At 33.9% G+C, this 18,861-nt stretch overlaps 1 protein-coding gene across 1 annotated transcript in view; it reads left to right on the top strand.

Annotated features, from left to right (window-relative positions):
* PDHX (pyruvate dehydrogenase complex component X) overlaps nucleotides 1–18,861 on the top strand; it is a 66,022-nt gene that overhangs the window by 30,219 nt on the left and 16,942 nt on the right. Inside the window, exons 3-7 of the mRNA XM_011000580.3 lie at nucleotides 657–757; nucleotides 6,782–6,981; nucleotides 9,736–9,834; nucleotides 15,971–16,145; nucleotides 17,752–17,899. Of these exons, the coding sequence (XP_010998882.2) occupies nucleotides 657–757; nucleotides 6,782–6,981; nucleotides 9,736–9,834; nucleotides 15,971–16,145; nucleotides 17,752–17,899 (723 nt within the window). The remainder of the gene's footprint in view (nucleotides 1–656; nucleotides 758–6,781; nucleotides 6,982–9,735; nucleotides 9,835–15,970; nucleotides 16,146–17,751; nucleotides 17,900–18,861) is intronic.

Below are 18,861 nucleotides of genomic sequence, written 5' to 3'. Positions count from 1 at the left end.
TCCAGAGGAAACCACTGATTCACCCTTGCTCCCCACACCCTGCTTTTAGATCCAGAAACAAGCAAGTCAGATCCTACTCAGCATATTTGAGTATCCGTACTGTTTCTGTTGCACAGATATGTTTCTTATTTGACCTTAGCTGTGTCTTTGATTTTTTTTCTCTCTTTATGCTTAATATGCTTTATTCATTTATGCTCTGTGGTACCGACAGGGTTTCTGAACTCACCTCCAGTGTTAACCCAAAAGTACTATTAATTGTAAAACTATTTTCTTAAGGAATAATTGTCAAAATGTATTAAAAAGGAAGGAATGTGGGCTCTGGAATTGATTTGTTCAGAAGAAGATATACATTCCTTGCTATTGTTTATAAAATATGATTTCATTTTTGATACTTGCTCGGTAATCTTTGTAATCACTTTTTGTTGTAACAATTTATTTCCATTATAGAGCTTTTGGAAAATACAACAAAGCATACATATATACACACATAGTAACACACACACAATAGGAGAATTACTTGTAATTCCACAGCCCAGAAATAGCTACTGAATAGTTTGGTATTTATTATTCATCTTTTACACACTTTACACATGCCAACTCACGTAACTAATGTTCTTAACTTAAAAAAACAAAACAAACCCAGTCTTGTTTTATAGGTGAAGCAGTGAGTGCTGGAGATGCCTTATGTGAAATAGAGACCGACAAAGCTGTGGTTACCTTAGATGCAAGTGATGATGGCATCTTGGCCAAAATAGTGGTAAGTTTTTGATTGTCTTCAACAGGATGGAGATTTCTTAAATGTAAAGTTCCTTAAAATCAAGTTCCTTTTTTATTTTTGCCTTTTTGTTTATAGCGTTGTATTATCTCTACATAATACGTTTCAAATTCGGATGTTTAAAATATTTTAGTGTTAAGGTCCAGTAGTAGCCAGTGATGATCAAACAACATAGAACTATTTCAACCATGATGAAAGTACTCGGTATTTTGGGTTCCCTAATGGAAAATGAGAAGCATTCTGGCCTGAGGGATGAGAGAAGGCTATTTGAGGTGGAATTCAAAGACAAAGAAGTTAATAGTTTAAGGCTTAGAGCTTTATGATATTAATAGCCATGTTAAAACACATTGTTGAAAATACTTCTTTGGAGGAAATATGAATGGGAGGCTAAAATTTCTGTACCTTTATTAACTGGGAAAATATAAATATTCATACCAAAAATAATTTCTTTCACTAATTTATGCAGCATTTTGAAAAAGATTGTTTGAATTACCATATGTAACAAACTCAGCTACATTTTATTGTGTGTGCTTTTGGCAAACTGTGTTTTTGGCCCTAGTTCTGGATTGTTTGGCTATGAAAGTCTTCCGGAATTGATCGCCTTTTCCACTCAGCAGCTTAGTAATGCGTTTCAAATTACTAACGATGTCATAGGTCAGTAGTGCCTATTCATCTGGCCCCAAAAGCTCTGAAAACGTGTTGCGGGGGGTTGATGATAGCGGCTTTAGCAGCACAAATAGCTGTTTCCTTGCCAGACTGTGTGTGTGTGTGTGTGTGTGTAGTCTAGAGCTTTGTCGCTTTATTATTGCTTCACATGTGTTTTGGATAATAGGAATGGGAGTATGTGCATGTTACAATGTGTGCAATTTTATGGGGGAAAATTATGGAGGAAAAAATTACGGTTGTATTACTGGTGGGGTTTTTTCTTTTTTTTGTTTTTAGCCTTTCACTACACTCCATTCCTAACCGCCCCACTAGCAAACTATGCTTTGTCTTTCATTGTGGAATAATTCTCAAATTAGCACATATAAGGAAATGATTTTTATAGGAATACATATAGGAGATTCTTACTTTCAAATCAAGGAGTTGAATAATTGAGCTTATTCATGGGCAAATGATGATATAAAACTCTAGCTTTTAGTTGCCCACATTTTTGAAAGATTGGATTATAATCTACTTCACTCCAAAGGGATTTATTTCCATAGTCTTTGAGAAGTTTTAGTATTCTGCCCCCTCCACAATTTTATACCCTTCTTTGTACTCACTCATAATTTTTACATCTGAATTCCATTTTAAATATAAAATAATAATTATTATTACATTTAAATTAGAACCAGAAAAAAGCTAAGAAGCTCTTAATAATGTTAATAAAGAATAATTGCTGTCAGTGTAGATAATTTTATGATTTATTTCCAGTTTAGTTCAGTTAATGGGAGCATTATTAAATTCTCATTTAATCACTAGTAAATTGTCCTGCAGAAACCTTAAATTATTATGTATATATCAGTTCATAAGTTTAGTCTTAAACTTATTCATCAAATTGAACAGCAGGTGTTTTAAATGATAAAGTAATAAAATTGAATATTAGGATGACATTTTTGAATTTATTAGAAATTGTCTAGTTTGGCATCAGACATATTTAAGGTTACTATATGATTTGTCATGCAAGTCAGGATTCTTTTCAGGATAAAAGGGTGTAGGATCCTGTGATTATTTATAATTTTTTAAATTTTAGTTTATTGACTGGCAATACTTTCATTAATAGATATTTATTTTATTGGTAAGCCATTACTCTTCAAAACAATTTTCAAAAGTAGAAATCTTCTGAAACCTAACATCCATTAATATTAAAACAGATTTTTAAAAAACCTTTTATTTATTATCTAAATATTACAGAAACAACAGACCATAATTCTTCTTGGCATTATTCCTATTATTCAACCAATTTCTTAGCTATATCTCACTCCAATACTGTGGCACTGGTGTTTTCTAAAGAATGGATTTTTTTCAATATGGTTTTATTTTATTGTAGGATTCTACTCCCCCCATTTTTTAAAAAATTAAATTGCCTGTAATCTCCTTCAAAGTTGCATTTTATCATTTAAAAGTTAATGGTTGAAATTTGAAGTATTCCACTAAATGGGAGACATTCTCAATTCTAATTTTTTCATATTGAAATGGGTAAATGACATACTGAGATAGTAAATGAGTCTAGGTTCCCTGTGAAATAAAAGCTAACTCATTTGTAATCTTCTCTATTATCTTTTTTAAGCTTCTTTTAAAAAACAGTAGCACTATTTTGAGTTGCTATATGGTAATTTTGATCATGTGAATGTAATTTACAGATTTGGTACTGATCATATGGAATGCTGTCTCTAGTGTAAAACTGCATTTGAATCCTGGCTTTACTAGCCTTGTGATCTTGAGCAAGCTATTTAACCTTTCTGTGCCTCAGTTTCTTTATCTGTAAATGAAAATAGTAATAGCACTTACTTCGTAAGATTATTAAGAGAATTAAATGAGTTAATACTGTGCTTGAACAGTGCCTGGCACTTGAATGCCAGACAAGCTGGTATTCAAGGACTTAATGAATGTTTCTTCTCCCCTCTGCATTTTAGCTTGTCATTGATTTGTTTTCTGATTCATTGTTTCTCATGTGTCTTCATTTTAAATCAGAATTCATTGTGTGTATAAGTTAAATATATATTAGAGAATAAAAATAATTTAAAACTGTAAAATGATTCAAACCATGATGAAAAATCTTTCCTAAGTTTTCAAACCAACCAAGTCAGTCTCCACTAACCATTGTGCATGCTCCTTCAGCGCTCGCTTAGCAGCTCTCAAACTGTTCTGTTTTAAAGAAGAAAAATAGTTAAATAATTGTTCAACTTATTGATTATGTTTAAATGTTAGAATGAATACAGTATTTGCCAGCACCTCTAATGGAGTGGACCCCTTCACATAATTTCTCTGTTGGGAAATACTGCTGTAGATATTTTGTGTCTTCACATCAGCATCTCATACCCTTGGGTACACTGATGAACTCACTGGGGGCTTTAGTTAGCACATCTGCAGGTGACTCATTCCAGCTTATGGGTTGCCTTGGGTAAAGAGACCTTATACTAGGGTGAGGGCCTCCGGACAGAATTTAGACTCTATATGTGTCTTATTGAGGAATAGTTTGTCACAGGTCTTACCACCTCAGTGACTCCCATGTTCTAGTGCTGCCAGCCTCACGCTGGGCCTTTAGGTATGACTTTCCAGCCAACGGAGGACACTTCTCTGTAGTTCAGCCTTCATCCACATTGAGTATATTTTTCGTTTTAAAAATAACTTGGAGGAAAACACCACCACGATCATAATAATCCTAATACTACCTTCCCCACTTATGTAGTAGTTACTGGATGTCTGGTATTGTTCTAAGTAACATATATAACTCATTTATTCCTTATAACAACTCTGTGAAGTAGCCACTATTACTGTTTCTATTTTACAGATGAAGAAATAGGCATGGTGAGATAGAGAAACCTCACTCAGGTCACATAACTAGTAAGTAGCAGAGCCAGCCCTGAAAGCCAGGGGATCTATAGAACACCGGGAGGGAAGGCTGGTGCTTTAAAGGAGAAAGACTTACTCAGTTTAAAGAGAAACCAGAGTATAAAATGACATACTCCAGAACCAATATTTGAGCATTAATGAGCTGTTTTAGCAGAGCTAACTGTAAAACCCCTGCAGTTAATATTTGAGAAATCAGTGGCATAAGAGTAGGAGAGTTTTGATCAAGTAAGTCAAGTCCCTGGGAAGACCTGGGCCTTCAAGGTGTCATCACGCTCCAGGTGAAGGCGTGGAGCAGAGCGCCCGCACTGCTCACTCAGAGGGAGCGGGACAGCTCACTGGGTCCCTAAACACAGTTTTGAAAAGAGCATTATTTGTTCTTCTGTTACTAAATCTACACCAATTTTAAATATTTTTGACCACAACATAGGCAAATGTCTACAGGAAACTAGCACACCTCTAAAAGATCTCTTATTGTATTAAGGGAATAGAAACAGAGAATGATCTTAAATTCATATGGTGGTTTTAAAGGCTTTAAATGGAACTAAACGAGTCATTATTTTCTTTTAACTTCTGTTAATATGTTGAAGTTGTGTGGTAGTATATTATTGTTCATCGTATTTGGGTTTCATGGTTCATGGTATCCTGTTTTATGGAAAAAATGAGAGTAAAGATAACAGTTATTTGATATTTAGATATAGTAAAAATTGAAATGATACTAAATGCTCATTATTGCCCACTTGTGCAGGTGTCAGTAGGTAGGGTGTATGTGGTATCATTGATGTGATGTATTGTAGTAAATGAAACAGAGGGTGAGGTATCAATTTCAGATTCAGTATAGTATCTGATGCAGATTTCAGAAACCTATTGATATGTTTAAAATAAAACTTCCTTTTTTTTAAGAGAATGCTTTTTATTTTAGTGATGTTCTTTGCACTTGGATATTGATACTATTTCTAGTTCAGTTTTGATAGGAATTAACATCAGATAGACTTCGTATCATTTCATAATTTTTTCTTTTTTTTAAGAAAACTGGTCATTTTTGTGATTTTTAGTTAGCAGTTCATAAGCAGGTAATTAGGTGTTTTTATAAGAAGAAAAACTGTTAACCTATTGATAATCTTGACTCACCTTTTTGACATAGTAAAGAAAAATGACAAGTCCACAGAAGTAAAACCTTTTTAGGATGTGACACACAACTAAACAAATTGGTTTTGGGTTGTTTAGCATTTTTCCACAGCTTGCAATTCATTAAACATCCTTATTTGGCTTTATATACTCATTTCTTACGTGTATTTTGCTTTCTCGGAGCATTGTTCCTGTTCTCCATCAGTAATTAGTAAACCTAGAAAGCTTCCTAACTCTCAGAACTTATGCTATATTATTTAAAGAATAGTGCACATACTGAGCATCAAAATTAGTGTTACTCAGAAATGTCAAGCCCATTTTAGGAGTTACACTTGTTTACTTATAATTACTGTATTAGAGTCTGCAGTCTCATTCTGTTATTCATTAAATTATATCTCTAACGAACCATATTTAAACTAATTGAAAGGAAATAATAGAAAATTTTAAAGGAATGACGTTTTCTTCCAGTACTGAACGTATATTGTCACCTGAAACTTCCCTAGGGACTTCTTTTAATAAGTAAATAAGAGTCAGACCTTTCTTTATAAATTAATTCTGCTGAAATGCTTAAAATATATCTTGAGTTTAAAAAAATCATCTTCAATTTTATTTATGCTTTTAATTGGCATTATCTATGAAAAAGTAGTTAGCTGAGACACCATCATGTTTCTGATGTACTTATAGAAAATTCATGAGGTTTTATTTTATACTCAAGGTTTTGCAGCTATACATAAGGGAAAAATTAAATATAGAGAAACACAGAAAGTACACTTAACATTATTAACCAGAATAGTTATCCAGTTCTATCCATACAATGGAATATTCTTTTTTTCCAAAGACTAAATGTACTGAAAAGATTTTCCTTTAAATTAATTTTAGTAAATATGACTAATTTGGAGGAGTTAATCCCTTATGAGGTCTTGGAATTTCTAAGTCATTGCGTGGCAACTGTCTGGGGAAGACAGAAAATTAAGATACGTAACTGCAGTCTCCTTTGTTGGATCTGTATTGATTGACATCCAAAGGAAGATGGTAATGGTAGCTCTTACATATTTGAAGCCTGTCAGAAAAGGAGAGATTCTAAATTTTTTTTTTTAAATTTCAGAGGGTAGCATTAGTAACAGGGAGGGGGAGAGTTGTGAAGGAAGAGGTAAGTTGGGGAAGGTAGATAAGGAACATGGAAGGAGCAAGCAGGCTGGCCTGGTAGATTTTAGCTCACATTAAGAGATATTTCTAATCAGTACAGAATTAGCCAGGGTATAAACTACTTCATGAAATCATGAGCCTTTCTATCCCCGCAATTATTTTCTTTTTAAAATATAGGTTGAAGAAGGATCTAAAAATATACGGCTAGGTTCACTAATTGGTTTGCTAGTTGAAGAAGGAGAAGATTGGAAACATGTTGAAATTCCCAAAGACATAGGTCCTCCGTCACCAGCTTCAGAACCATCAGTGCCTCGCCCCTCACCAGAACCACAGGTTTCTACCCCTGTCCAAAAGGAACACACACCGGGGAAACTGCAGTGAGTATGCTTATTTGAATGATGTGAAAAAAAGTTGCAGCCAGTTTAGGGTATTTTAATCATTATCCTATATTTAAAAAAAATCTTTGTCCATTAAGTAGGAAGTTACTGATCTCCCCCTTTTGCTCTTAGGAAACTCAGGTCAAGGAGTGATTATTTTACCACTGTTGTTTATTCCGCAGACAAATAGTATTGAATACCTACTGTGTTCCAGGTACTATGAAGACCCTGTACACCCAGTAGAGAGCAAAGCAAACAGTCTGTGTCCACATTGAGCTTGAATGAGGTTTTAGGATGCCAAAGTGGAATTCAGTGCACTAAACTTCATATTGTGTTCCCATTCATGATGTCCTGATTACTGTGAGGTGAATTCCAAGTTCAAATGTATAGCTGATATAAAATGGAATTAGCATTTTAACATGCATTCCTTTTCTAACTACCCTGCATTTGAGTTTCTGACACAGGTTGGAGCTCAGTTTTATCCAGTTGTTCTGTAACAACACAGATGTTTAGTAAATGTCATTTTACTTTAGCTTTCCATAGCTTTAATTGGTGGGCTCTGAAAATGCTAAGAAGTTTTATTTATTTAATACTCTTTATAATTATGCATGAAATTACTTTTTTTTTTGTAAAAGGAAGTTCTTTGTAGAAAAAAGGTCCTATTAAGAATGCTTGTGAAATGCAGACCCTTTCGCTTTTTTATTTTTTCCTTTCATTCACCATTGTCAGTTCTCAGAAAAAATTCCCAGTGTGTTTGAAGTACTGACTTTTAACTTTCCATTACCAGGAGAGAGGGTATAGCTCAGTGGTAGAGTGCATGCGTGAGGTCCTGGGTTCAATCTCCAGTATTACCATTAAAATAAATAAATAAATAAATAAATTTCCATTACCACACACAGGGTTTCTGACTCCATTGGCTTGACTCCTATTTCTTTTCTTTCTTTTTTTTTTTTTTTTCATTTACCATGAAAATCACAGGGTAGGCTCACGGGTGTTTTGTACTTACTCTCTTTTCCCCTTTGTAGAGGTAATGGTGTGCACTCTTGTCACTCTGCTAAGCTCCATCATTAGAAACTTACATAGGTCTGAGGCCCCACGGTGCAGCTTAAAAACCAGCTGACCTGTGAACCTGCACAGTGTTGGCCCATACAGTGATTTAAAAATATTTTTTTCAATTGGTTGGTTACTAGCTAATTTTACGTAAAAATCTAAAACGTTAAGTTTCTCTTGAGAAATCTGAAGATTTGGTACCACTGAGTGCATATTAGCTAGAGTCGTTTCCCTGAAACGCAAGTGCCACATTTGTTCCTCTCCATTTCTGACTTATGAACTTCTGGATCCAGTCCATTTTACTCATTTTCTTTATCTGACTGTGTAGTTGTTTGTGTTTGCTGCTTGGCCTAAAGGTCTTAATTGACGCATAGACACTAGTCATGTGACCTTTGGTGTGCCTCAGTTTCCTTGTCTATACTATCAGCATAACTCTCTTCTGGAGTATATATAAAGTAAAAGTGCTTTCATGTAGATACTAAGGACTTCAGAAAATATATGAAGGATATAATTAATCAAGAACAAAACAAAGAACCCAATTTAAATGGGCAGAGGACTCAAATGTTCATTTCTTCCAAAGAAGATGTGCACATGGTCAATAAGTACACAGAAAGATGTTCAACATTAATAATCATTAGGGGGCTGAAAAACCAGAATGAGATATTACTTCACACTAACTAGAATGGCTATCAAAAAACAGAAACCCCCCCCCAAAAAAACAAAATAACAAGTGTTGATAAGGATAGAGGGAAATTAGACTTGTGTGCACTGTTGGAGGGAGTGTAAAATGGTGCAGTCACCCTGGAAAATAGTATTGCAGCCCCTCAAAATATTAAAAATAGAATTACCATATGAGCTAGCAATTCCTCTTCTGGATATATACTCAAAAGAATTGAAAGCAAGGATTTGAATATTTCTTCACTTAGTATACCCATGTTCATAGCAGCATTATTCACAATTGCCAATAGATGGAAACATCCCACATGTCCAAAATATGCTATATATATACACAATGGAATGTTACTCAGTTTTAAAAAGGAAAGAAATGCTGACACACATTATAGCATGGATGAACCTTAATGATACGCTAGGTAGAATAAGACAATCACAAAAGGACAAATAATGTATGATTTCACATATATGAGTTACCTAGAGTAGTCAGGTTGGTAAGGACAGAGAGGAATGATGGTTGCCAGGGGCTGGTGGGAGGGAGGAATGGGGAGTTATTGTTTAATTGGTACAGAGTTTCATTCTGAGAGAATGACAAAGTTCTGGAGATGGGTGGTGGTGATGGTTGCACAACATTGTAATTGTACTTACTGCCACTCAGTTATAATACCTAAAAATGCTTAAGATGGTAAATTTTACATATATTTTACTGTAGTAGGAAATACATGAAGGGACAATATAGTTTTTTTATTGGTGAATGTGATAATGAGTCAAAATAGCTCTCTCCCTGTGAATATGTGTTCTTTTTAAAAGAATATTTTGAAATAGTAACTAGTTAAATTTGTATGAAAATTCTTTGATGGTAAAATAAACCAGATTAGTACAGATTATCTTGACTGTGACTGTCTATGGGCGTCATTGCAGGTTTATTATAAGTTTTTATTCTAATTATCAGCAAAACTGTTGACATTTAGATCTGTTTGAATCAAATATAAGTATTAATTGGTTCCTTTAATCTTCACGTTTTCTTCTTAGGTTCCGTTTAAGTCCAGCTGCCCGTAATATTCTGGAAAAACACGCACTGGATGCTAACCAGGGCGCAGCCACTGGCCCTCGAGGGATATTCACTAAGGAGTATGTGTGTGCTTTTTGTAATAACCGATTCCGTTATTTATCATGGTCATCTTTTTCTGAAAGCATTTAAAGAAGGGTTTATTCAGTGTTAGGATTTAAAAGAAAGTGCACTGTTCTTTTGTACTTTTAATTGGTTTTGTCAGTATAAAATTGTATTTTATGCAAGAGTTGTTTTCTGAATAATTATAGCGTTACTGAAAAACAGTTCTAATTTGATGACTAAGCCAGAACCTTAGAAATGGTGATAAATGGGGAAAATTAGAGTGCGAAATGGTGAAGCTTTATATTTTAAGTTCGTATGAGATAATCATGCAATCACATTTAAATTCCTGAAACATGTGCATATACTTTAAGAAGAAATTTCATTATTGTCCATTTGGATTTTGTTCACGTATATGATCAAAGCAATTTCCATATGCAGTTGGGTCTCATTTTAGATTTTCTTTTCTATTCCGTTGATCAGTCTATCCATGAGTAAGTATCTCACTTTTTTAGTACCATACTCCTAATTAGAAATACTTTATAGTGAGCTTTAAAATCTGATAGAGCTATCCTTGCTCTTCTTTTTCGGTAAACCAGTTTTCTTGGTTTATTCTTATTTTATTATTCTTCCAAATGAATTTTAAACAATTTGCCTAGCCCCACGGTCAGGGTTGGGTAGGAGAACTATGGTATTTTTATTGGGATTGTATTACATTTTAAATTAACTTAGGGAGAACTGACATCTTTATGATGTTGAATCTTCCTATTCAAGAACACTGTCTTTCCATTTGTTTAAATTTTGTGGCTTGCAAGAATATATTAAAACAGATGGCCCCTGCTATATTGAAACTTAATCTAGTGGGGAAGACAAAGATTAATCAAACAGGCCTGTGAACTAACATGAAATTGCTCAGGTGGTGCGTGCCACATTTCTATTAGAGTAATACTACGTTTTCACATGAAATTAACGTTTTAAAGCAATATCCTTATTCACTGTTTAATATTGATAAGAAGTGATCAGTAATTTTGGCTAAAATTTTTGCAAGTTGAGGTAGAGCAAAGGTTGTGAAATTATTAAATGGCAGTGCTAGACTAGATGACTCTTCTTTCTTTTTACTGGGCTATTTAACACTTCACTGAGGCCATTGAATTATTGTTGGCCATTTCTTATAACAAAAGCAATACAGCTTTAATTCTTAAATATTCTCATTTATCTGTATTACAGCCTTACTGATTTGTTAATCAACCACGTGTGTGTGGTTTTCTTAAACACATACTGTGAAGTTTGTGCCATGGTTACATGTTGGAAATCAGCTGTCTGTCCCCTAGCTGAAGAGCAGCATCATAGAGAATGTATTTTTTGTTTAAGGACTTAAAAGTTTCACTTAACCATAAGAAATTAAAATGAAGAATCCTGATAGGCAGTTAAGTCTAGTTTTCTCCCCACATTAATCCTTATTTAGTATCTGCTACTTGTACCTTTATTTTGTTAATCTTCCACCAGTCTCTACTGTAGTAAAAGTGTCTGTAAAAATGGAATGAAACAACTTTCTTCATAACATGGTAGACTTAACCTATATATCTAAGGGATAAGATAAAGAGTCTATGCTTAGTTCATTAATCGTTAAAAATTTGGTGAAATGTAAAATAATCATAGATGTACCTTAGAAAGATCAATTTTGTAAATTTGTGAAAGATAAATTGGAGGAGAAATAAGACTTGAGTAAATAGAGAAATTAATAGGCTCATAAAGTAATCCCAGTAAGAGATAATGAATCCTTGAGTGTGGGTGGGAATGTGAAAGGGAGATTACTGATGGAGACAGCATTATAAAGATAGAGTCCAGAAGCCTGTAAAGGATAGAATGTGGAGCGTGGACCAGGAGAGCAACAAGTCAAGGAATGAACGTGGGATTCTGGTCCAGGGGATGACATTTTGGCACCATAAATAGAAATGAGGGATATGGGAAAGCATTTGTCTCAGTGGAATAACCAGTGTGTTTGGTCTGAAATTTATTGTTAGTGCTGACGAGCTGGATTCCAGATACCAGCCTCAGTGAGGTGAAGATGCATCTCGGGAGATAGTTTGGGACTAGAGAGGTAGGTTTGATAGATAATAAAGTGATAGTTATAATTGGGATCATAAATAGGTAAACTTTTTAGAAGGCAAAACTTCCTGGATATCTCGGAGATGGATAGAAGTCAAGGAAGAAGGGTCTGAGAAAAGGCTCTTGAAGTTGATGACTAGTGACCTTTTGGAGGGCAGTTCAGTGGTGTGACAGCAGTGGGATACAGAAGTAGAGTTTTCTTCCTGTCTGCTTTCTCTTTCCATATGTGCTTAATACATATGTGATGAACAAATGTCTTTTTAAACCGGGGTTGAACGTTATCATAGTAATCTGACATTTCCTAAGGAGTGTTATCTCGTTGGATACCCTAGGGAAGCACTATTAAAGAGTTACGTGTTTAATATTTTTGCCATCTTTTTTCTGTTACCAAGTCCTTTCCCTGTCCTTATTCTTTAGCTCCCTACCATGAGAGAGTCAACCTTTGGTCTTCAAAATATGACATATTGCAAAAGATTTTATGAGAAAAATGGATTCTTAAAGCATGTGTTATTGAGAATTTTTGCTTTGTATACTACTGAAAATGCCTATGTTTTAAGTTAAACACTGAGATGAGCTTTGGGAAAAATGTTGTCCTGATGTCATCTATAAAAATGTAATCTGCTAAGACTGACAAATTGCAGGCTTTGGCATAAACTCCTCAAATACCTTCACACACATTCTTGAAATACTGAAAGTGCAGGTATGATAGAAAAGTCAATTACAGCTGCTGAAGAGGTGCCACTCACCCATTGTATTTATGAAGGAAATTGCAAGTGTCACGGTTGCTATTTTAATGTTGCATTAAAGCAAACATATCACTCAGGATATACATTATGCAAAAGTATACAGACTTTACTTTCCCTGTACATGTAACTATTTTAAGAAAACGTGCTGGGGACACCGTTGGAGGCAGAACACGCTTAGATTCTTTGCCTGCAGCCTAATTTCTTTGGTATACTTAACATCTTAAATCATAATTGTGGCTAATGTTTGTGTTCATATCACAGCATCACAAATGTAGTAGGCGTTACCGTAGTCATATCTAGTATGTTGTCAGTGATACTTCTTTTTATAACTAACCCATAGCACATCCAAATGAATTACGAGACCTGGTAGAGTAGGTTCTACAGTAAGTGAATGATCAAAGCATCCTCTGCCATTCTGCAGAAGGGTATGGTGGATCAGTTTTTCTTTTAATCTTTATAGCTTTTGATGTCCACCTAATTCTTCAAGCTTAGGCTGCTTAATTATTTAATGGACAGTAATCATTAAAGTCACTCTCTGCATTACAGAAACTAAATTGTTGGCTGTTATTAAACAATAATTAATATTTTTACTTTATGGAGGTATGTAAGTGTAAAATCAGCAATGAAAGCTTACTGTGACTGGCCAGAATTTATTTTCTTCTTACTCATTTATGATTAATGACTCCTCCTTACTTTAACGGTTGAACCCAAAGTGCCTTTTTCTTGATAAAATAGTAATAGTTATGCTGATAGTAAAATTAAAATGTCTTTATTTAGTGTGACCAACCTTTTTATTTAAGTAGACATATTCAGGCATCATTTTAGATATTTTAGTCTCCTCAAGTGTTCATTGTTTGTTTTTAGCTGATTACTGAGGGTACACTAGTGACCTCTATATAAGGAAATCAATGTGTTTTGGATATGCCATTCTGATGCTAAATGTTAATTTAAAACCCAGATTAATAATAGATTTTGTTAGAAAGAGGTATTTAATTACCTTACATAATGAAGAGGGACTAGTCTTTTTAGGGTGTGACTGGTAAGAGCTCTTAAAAGCTAAATCTCTTTTCTTGAAGGCATTTTTCTGAATCACTAAAAGGCCTTATTTTATATCAGTGCTCACACTTTTATCTGTGTGGCCAGGGCTTTGGTTCATGACGTAAATTCCCAGGGATTATATTGCAGTCATTTACTTCACATGTAAGTGTCATCACAGTTAGCTGGAAATGGTGCTTTGGGTTATAAATATCATAAGTAAATTAAAAATTAACTTCCAATGGAGGTAAGCTTATTGTCAGAATCCTTCACAGTACTTAAGCTCATTCCCTGGGATGCTCGGTCTTTCTGTCATCATTGCCATGTTGTGGCTCATCCTGGGAGAACCAGCAACACCTCCATTAAGTTCCTGTCACTTTTTGTGTGATGGGTGAAGGGCCTTTGTCAGGAGGTCCTATTTTTAGCTACATTAGATTAAGTAGATAACATTTCTTCATTCAATCCCAGAATTGCTGTTAATCTGAGATATACTTACTTAATTCTGTTCTGGCCTGTTCTTATGAGAAAAAGTTATCCTGACTGTCTTAGTTTATATTTAATTTACATACTTTGTACATAGGTATTATTAGAAAGATAGCAGGAAATACACTGGCTTTAGAGTTGGCCATACCTGGCTTTGGTCCCAGCCCTGGGACTTCATCTTTTAACCTTCTCCATCTTGTTCACTGCACTTCTCACTTCTTCCACACTCTGGCTTTCCTTCTGTTCTTAGAACCCCTAATTCTCTCCCTAAAAACATGGTTTTCCCAGCTGTTCTTGAGACTTGTTCCTTCATGTCATTCCACAGAAATACTACTTCTTCAGGCCTTCCCTGACCATCCTGTTTTAAAATAACACCTCCTCTCACCCATGATTCTCAGTCTCATTACTCTGCTTTATTTTCTTCATAGCACATCGCCATCTATTCATTTGTTGACTTGATTAATGTATAGGATTGGTCTCACCTCCCAGAGGCCTCCTTCAGGTCTTTGCTGTGTGGTCATCTCCGTAGGCAGTTCATAAATGCCTTTTGCTTCTCCAGTGCAAGCAAGAGAATCTTTCTCCATTCATATTTCTTTCAGGAATTCCCTGTTCCTTTTAAAGAGCTTATCTGCTGTGTCTGACCCTTTCAGCATAGTTTGCCTTTTGATTAACTCAATATTAATTGATTTTGGGCCATAATTATGTCTACAAAATCCATCACCTTTGTCATGTAATGTAACCTAATCATGGAAATGACATCCATCATAGTCACAGGCCCACCCACACTCAAGAGGGATTATATTGGTTATATACACAGGAACAGGAATACTGGGGCCATCTCAGAATTCTGCCTACCATGTGATCATACCAAATCATTATCTAGGTTTAAGAAATTTTAAAAATATAATTTGCCTTTAGATTTGTGTCACCCTGAAGTTGTTTTTAGATTATATAAAACTTTTTTATTTAAAAAATTTTAGGTTTGAGACATTTTTAATGTAAAACATTTTTCAAAGTGCTTTTGAACTGTCAGATTAAATTTTTCGAAAAAGCTGTTTTGTTTGAAAAAATATATCACTTTATACCCACTGTAACCTAGAATGGATTGAGAGCTTGACAGACTAGTCTAATTATATCCTTTTAATAAACAAAGACACCTTTGTTTTGCAGAGTAATGCAAAGGCAAGTCAGTTACTCATTAATGATGTTACTGAGTTACTAAATGATGCTGTGGGTTAGATTTATTACATTAGATTGTGTTCATAGCATTTGAGCAGAATTTTAAATGATATGATTTCCTGGCCATAAACAAGCTGATTTACACTAGAATAAACAATGTTTTAGTAAGTATCCTAATGAAAATCATAGGTACAATAAACTTGACGCTTTCTGAATGCAATGTGAAAATTATTTCACAAGTACAAAGAATGAAGGTATGGTTTAATTTATGAATTGCTCATCTACCAAAAGACACCTTCCCTCCCAGAAAAAAGGACTGATTTGCCTTTTGAAAATAACTGTCTACACCAAATACTCTGATAAAATTGTATTTGTTGTTTGGTTTTTAAAATACGCAAATTTGTAGCCATTGAACAAATATGAATCAGTAGAACAGATAAGAATCAAGATTTTCTTGGGTTGCTCAAATAATTCATTTTGCATTATAGCCTTGACATCCGTATATTTCTTTATCTTCCCTTCACATCTGGCCTTCATTTTCTGAAAGTTCTCTTATATTCCTGGTTGCTAATCATGGTTATCTTAATTCCCTTCTTATCTCCAGGGATGCTCTCAAACTGGTCCAGTTGAAACAGATGGGCAAGAGTCCTGAAGCCAGACCCACCCCAACCATTCCAGCCACTCCCACAACACCTTTGCCCCCCCAGGCCACTGCCGTGCCATCTTATCCTCGGCCAATGATTCCACCAGTATCAACTCCTGGACAACCTAATGTAGCGGTAATATCTGAGTAGACTTTTATTTTTCAGATTTAAGTGAAAGAGAAAATAAGAACCATTACAAGTACTTTTACCAGTCTGTTTTAGTAGTAGCTCAAAGTGATAAAGACAAAAATACTCTACATGTTTTGTTTTGCACATTTCCATGAACCAAATTTGTTTGTACAGTGCCACTTTCCAAATAGAATTATGGTTCAATTTAAATTTACTACAAGTTCCACAACTTGAGTACTGTGTATATGCTCTATAATTATGATACTTTTCATGTCTTTTTTTGGGGGGGTGATACTAGTAATTGGTAACTGACACAACATCCCTTTTGTGGATTTCTTCTATTTTTTGGCCAAGGGAATTGATAGTTTTACTGTGAAGAACTATAGAGATTATATAGCTAATCATTCTTTCCTTCTTGGATACATGCAGTATAACAGCCTTGTTTATTTTCAGATTACTCCATTTTACCTCTGTCTCCCTTTCTTAGTACCTTTTATGTCATTTGCTGCCCATGAGAAGAAATGCAGGATAATAATTTTATTTAAAATTAAATAGACACTGTAAAAAAAAAAACACCACCAAACAAATAAACCTACACAGCTTTTTCTGATGGAGAAGTATATTCCAATATAATATTTTAAAAGAATTAAGACAGTATAAGTTTCATGAGCAACATACTTTTTAAGTGTACATTAATGATTCATGACCACATACACAAAAGTTTATGAGTAATCAAACTTCATTTCTTTAAAAAGTAAGTTATTCAAATTAGGAAGATAAACCTTGCTTTCAAATTCTTACAGTATGTAGACAGCATTTATTTTACTTGATCAAATATCTTGCTAACATAAATTGTTTAATTCCCTGAGAGAGCATTTGTTAAAAAAAAAAAAAAAAAGTCAGCTCTATTTTGGCTGTTTTGTACTATCCTAAGTGATTGTGATCCAGTCCCAGAATGGAGTAAAGGACAAGAAAGGAATTAGATGTAATTTAAGGTCCATCATGTTTTTGTTAGTGTTTCAAAGGACAGAGTGGAAAAGCTACATTCAAGTTACAGGAAATTTTTATTATCTTATTCATACTTTATATTATGAGTTTTTTTGAAATAAGATGCTAATGTGATTTAAAAAATTTTTAATTACAAAACAAAAATAAAGATATTTTGGCAGATTAGTATGTTGGGTTTTTTTTTCTACTGTATGCCATTTCTTCTAATTGTTTTATTGATTGATTGATTGCTTTGAGTTTTATTAAAAAGTGATGTTTGTAACAAAAGCTACCTACAGGCTTACAGGTGGTATCAGTACACACAGCCATGGGGGTATTATTCATGATTTGGTAGATGTCTTTTTGATCATCTTAAACATAGCAACATAAAGATGTTCCATGCACAACTGAAACACGAATTTTTCTACTTTTTTCTATAGTCATTTACTATAAAGCTAAAACTCCTAAGATATCTTCTTATAGTAAGAATTTTTAATAATACTTTTACTATATTAATCTTTATTTTCATAAGTTAGGTAACTGAGACTGGATTTCAGTTATACAGTTTGTTTACTTGTTTTTTCCAATTCCATTTGTGGTTTAATGGACATGTTATTTTTTACAGGGCACATTCACTGAAATCCCTGCTAGCAATATTAGAAGAGTTATTGCTAAGAGGCTAACTGAATCTAAAAGTACTATACCTCATGCGTATGCAACTGCTGACTGTGACCTTGGAGCTGTTTTAAAAGCTAGACAAAATCTCATCAGAGGTTAGTAAAGCTGAATTTATTTTATGTGATACACATGCTAAACTATTATGAAAGCCTTTATTTATAAAATGTACGTTGTGTAGCTTTTTTTTTCAATTTTATCATTAGCTATGTTTTAGTGCTACAAAAAAATTGATTCTCTTTTCTTATAAGAAATAGATTGGTTCCAGAGTATTGAATTAATTATACTTTTTGATATGATGAGTGAATAAGCAGTTCTTAACATCTCAGAAAGTATATAATCTGAAACTGATTTAAGAATGTTTTAGATTATAAATATGTCTTAGATATCACTTGTCTTTATAATTTTAATTTTCAGTTTCTTTTCAAAATGTACTTTTATATTTTTAAATTTGTAGTGTTCCTCCTGTAAATCAGTTAAACTAAGGTTGCTGAGAGACATAAATTTTTAGTATGAACTGATGTTTTATTTTTTCTTTGCAGTTTTTGGCTTTTATTTCATTTTCTTGCCTTATTGCACTGTCTAGGACCTCTGTTACAGGGATAAATATAAGTGGTGAAATCAAACATTCTTGCCTTGTTCTGGATCTTAGGGGAAAACATTTGTCTTTAATGTTAACTGTTGGTTTTAGGGAAGGTAACTTTCTTCATGTTGAGGAAATTTATTTTCCTAATTTGCTGAGAATTTTAAGCATGAATGGATGCTGAATTTTGTCAAATACTTTTTGTGCATCTCTTGAGATAATCTTTCCTTTCCCTGTTAATATGGTGAATTAGGTTGATTTCCAGATGTTGAATCAACTTTGTTTACCTAAGTGATTCCTCATTAATGAGTGATGAAAGCTTACTTAATCATTAATTTTTTCATATATTGCTTGATCCCACTTTCTAAATTTTTGCCAAGAATTTTTACAGCTATGCACATGAGAAATACTGGCCTGTGGTTTTTCCTTTATTGAGAATTTTTGGGGTTTGTTATCAGATTGCAGAATGAGTTGGGC

The sequence above is a fragment of the Camelus dromedarius genome, chromosome 12 (genome assembly GCF_036321535.1).
Source record: "Camelus dromedarius isolate mCamDro1 chromosome 12, mCamDro1.pat, whole genome shotgun sequence".
Taxonomy (NCBI): domain Eukaryota; kingdom Metazoa; phylum Chordata; class Mammalia; order Artiodactyla; family Camelidae; genus Camelus; species Camelus dromedarius.
This window is presented reverse-complemented; position numbering and strand designations above follow the sequence as displayed.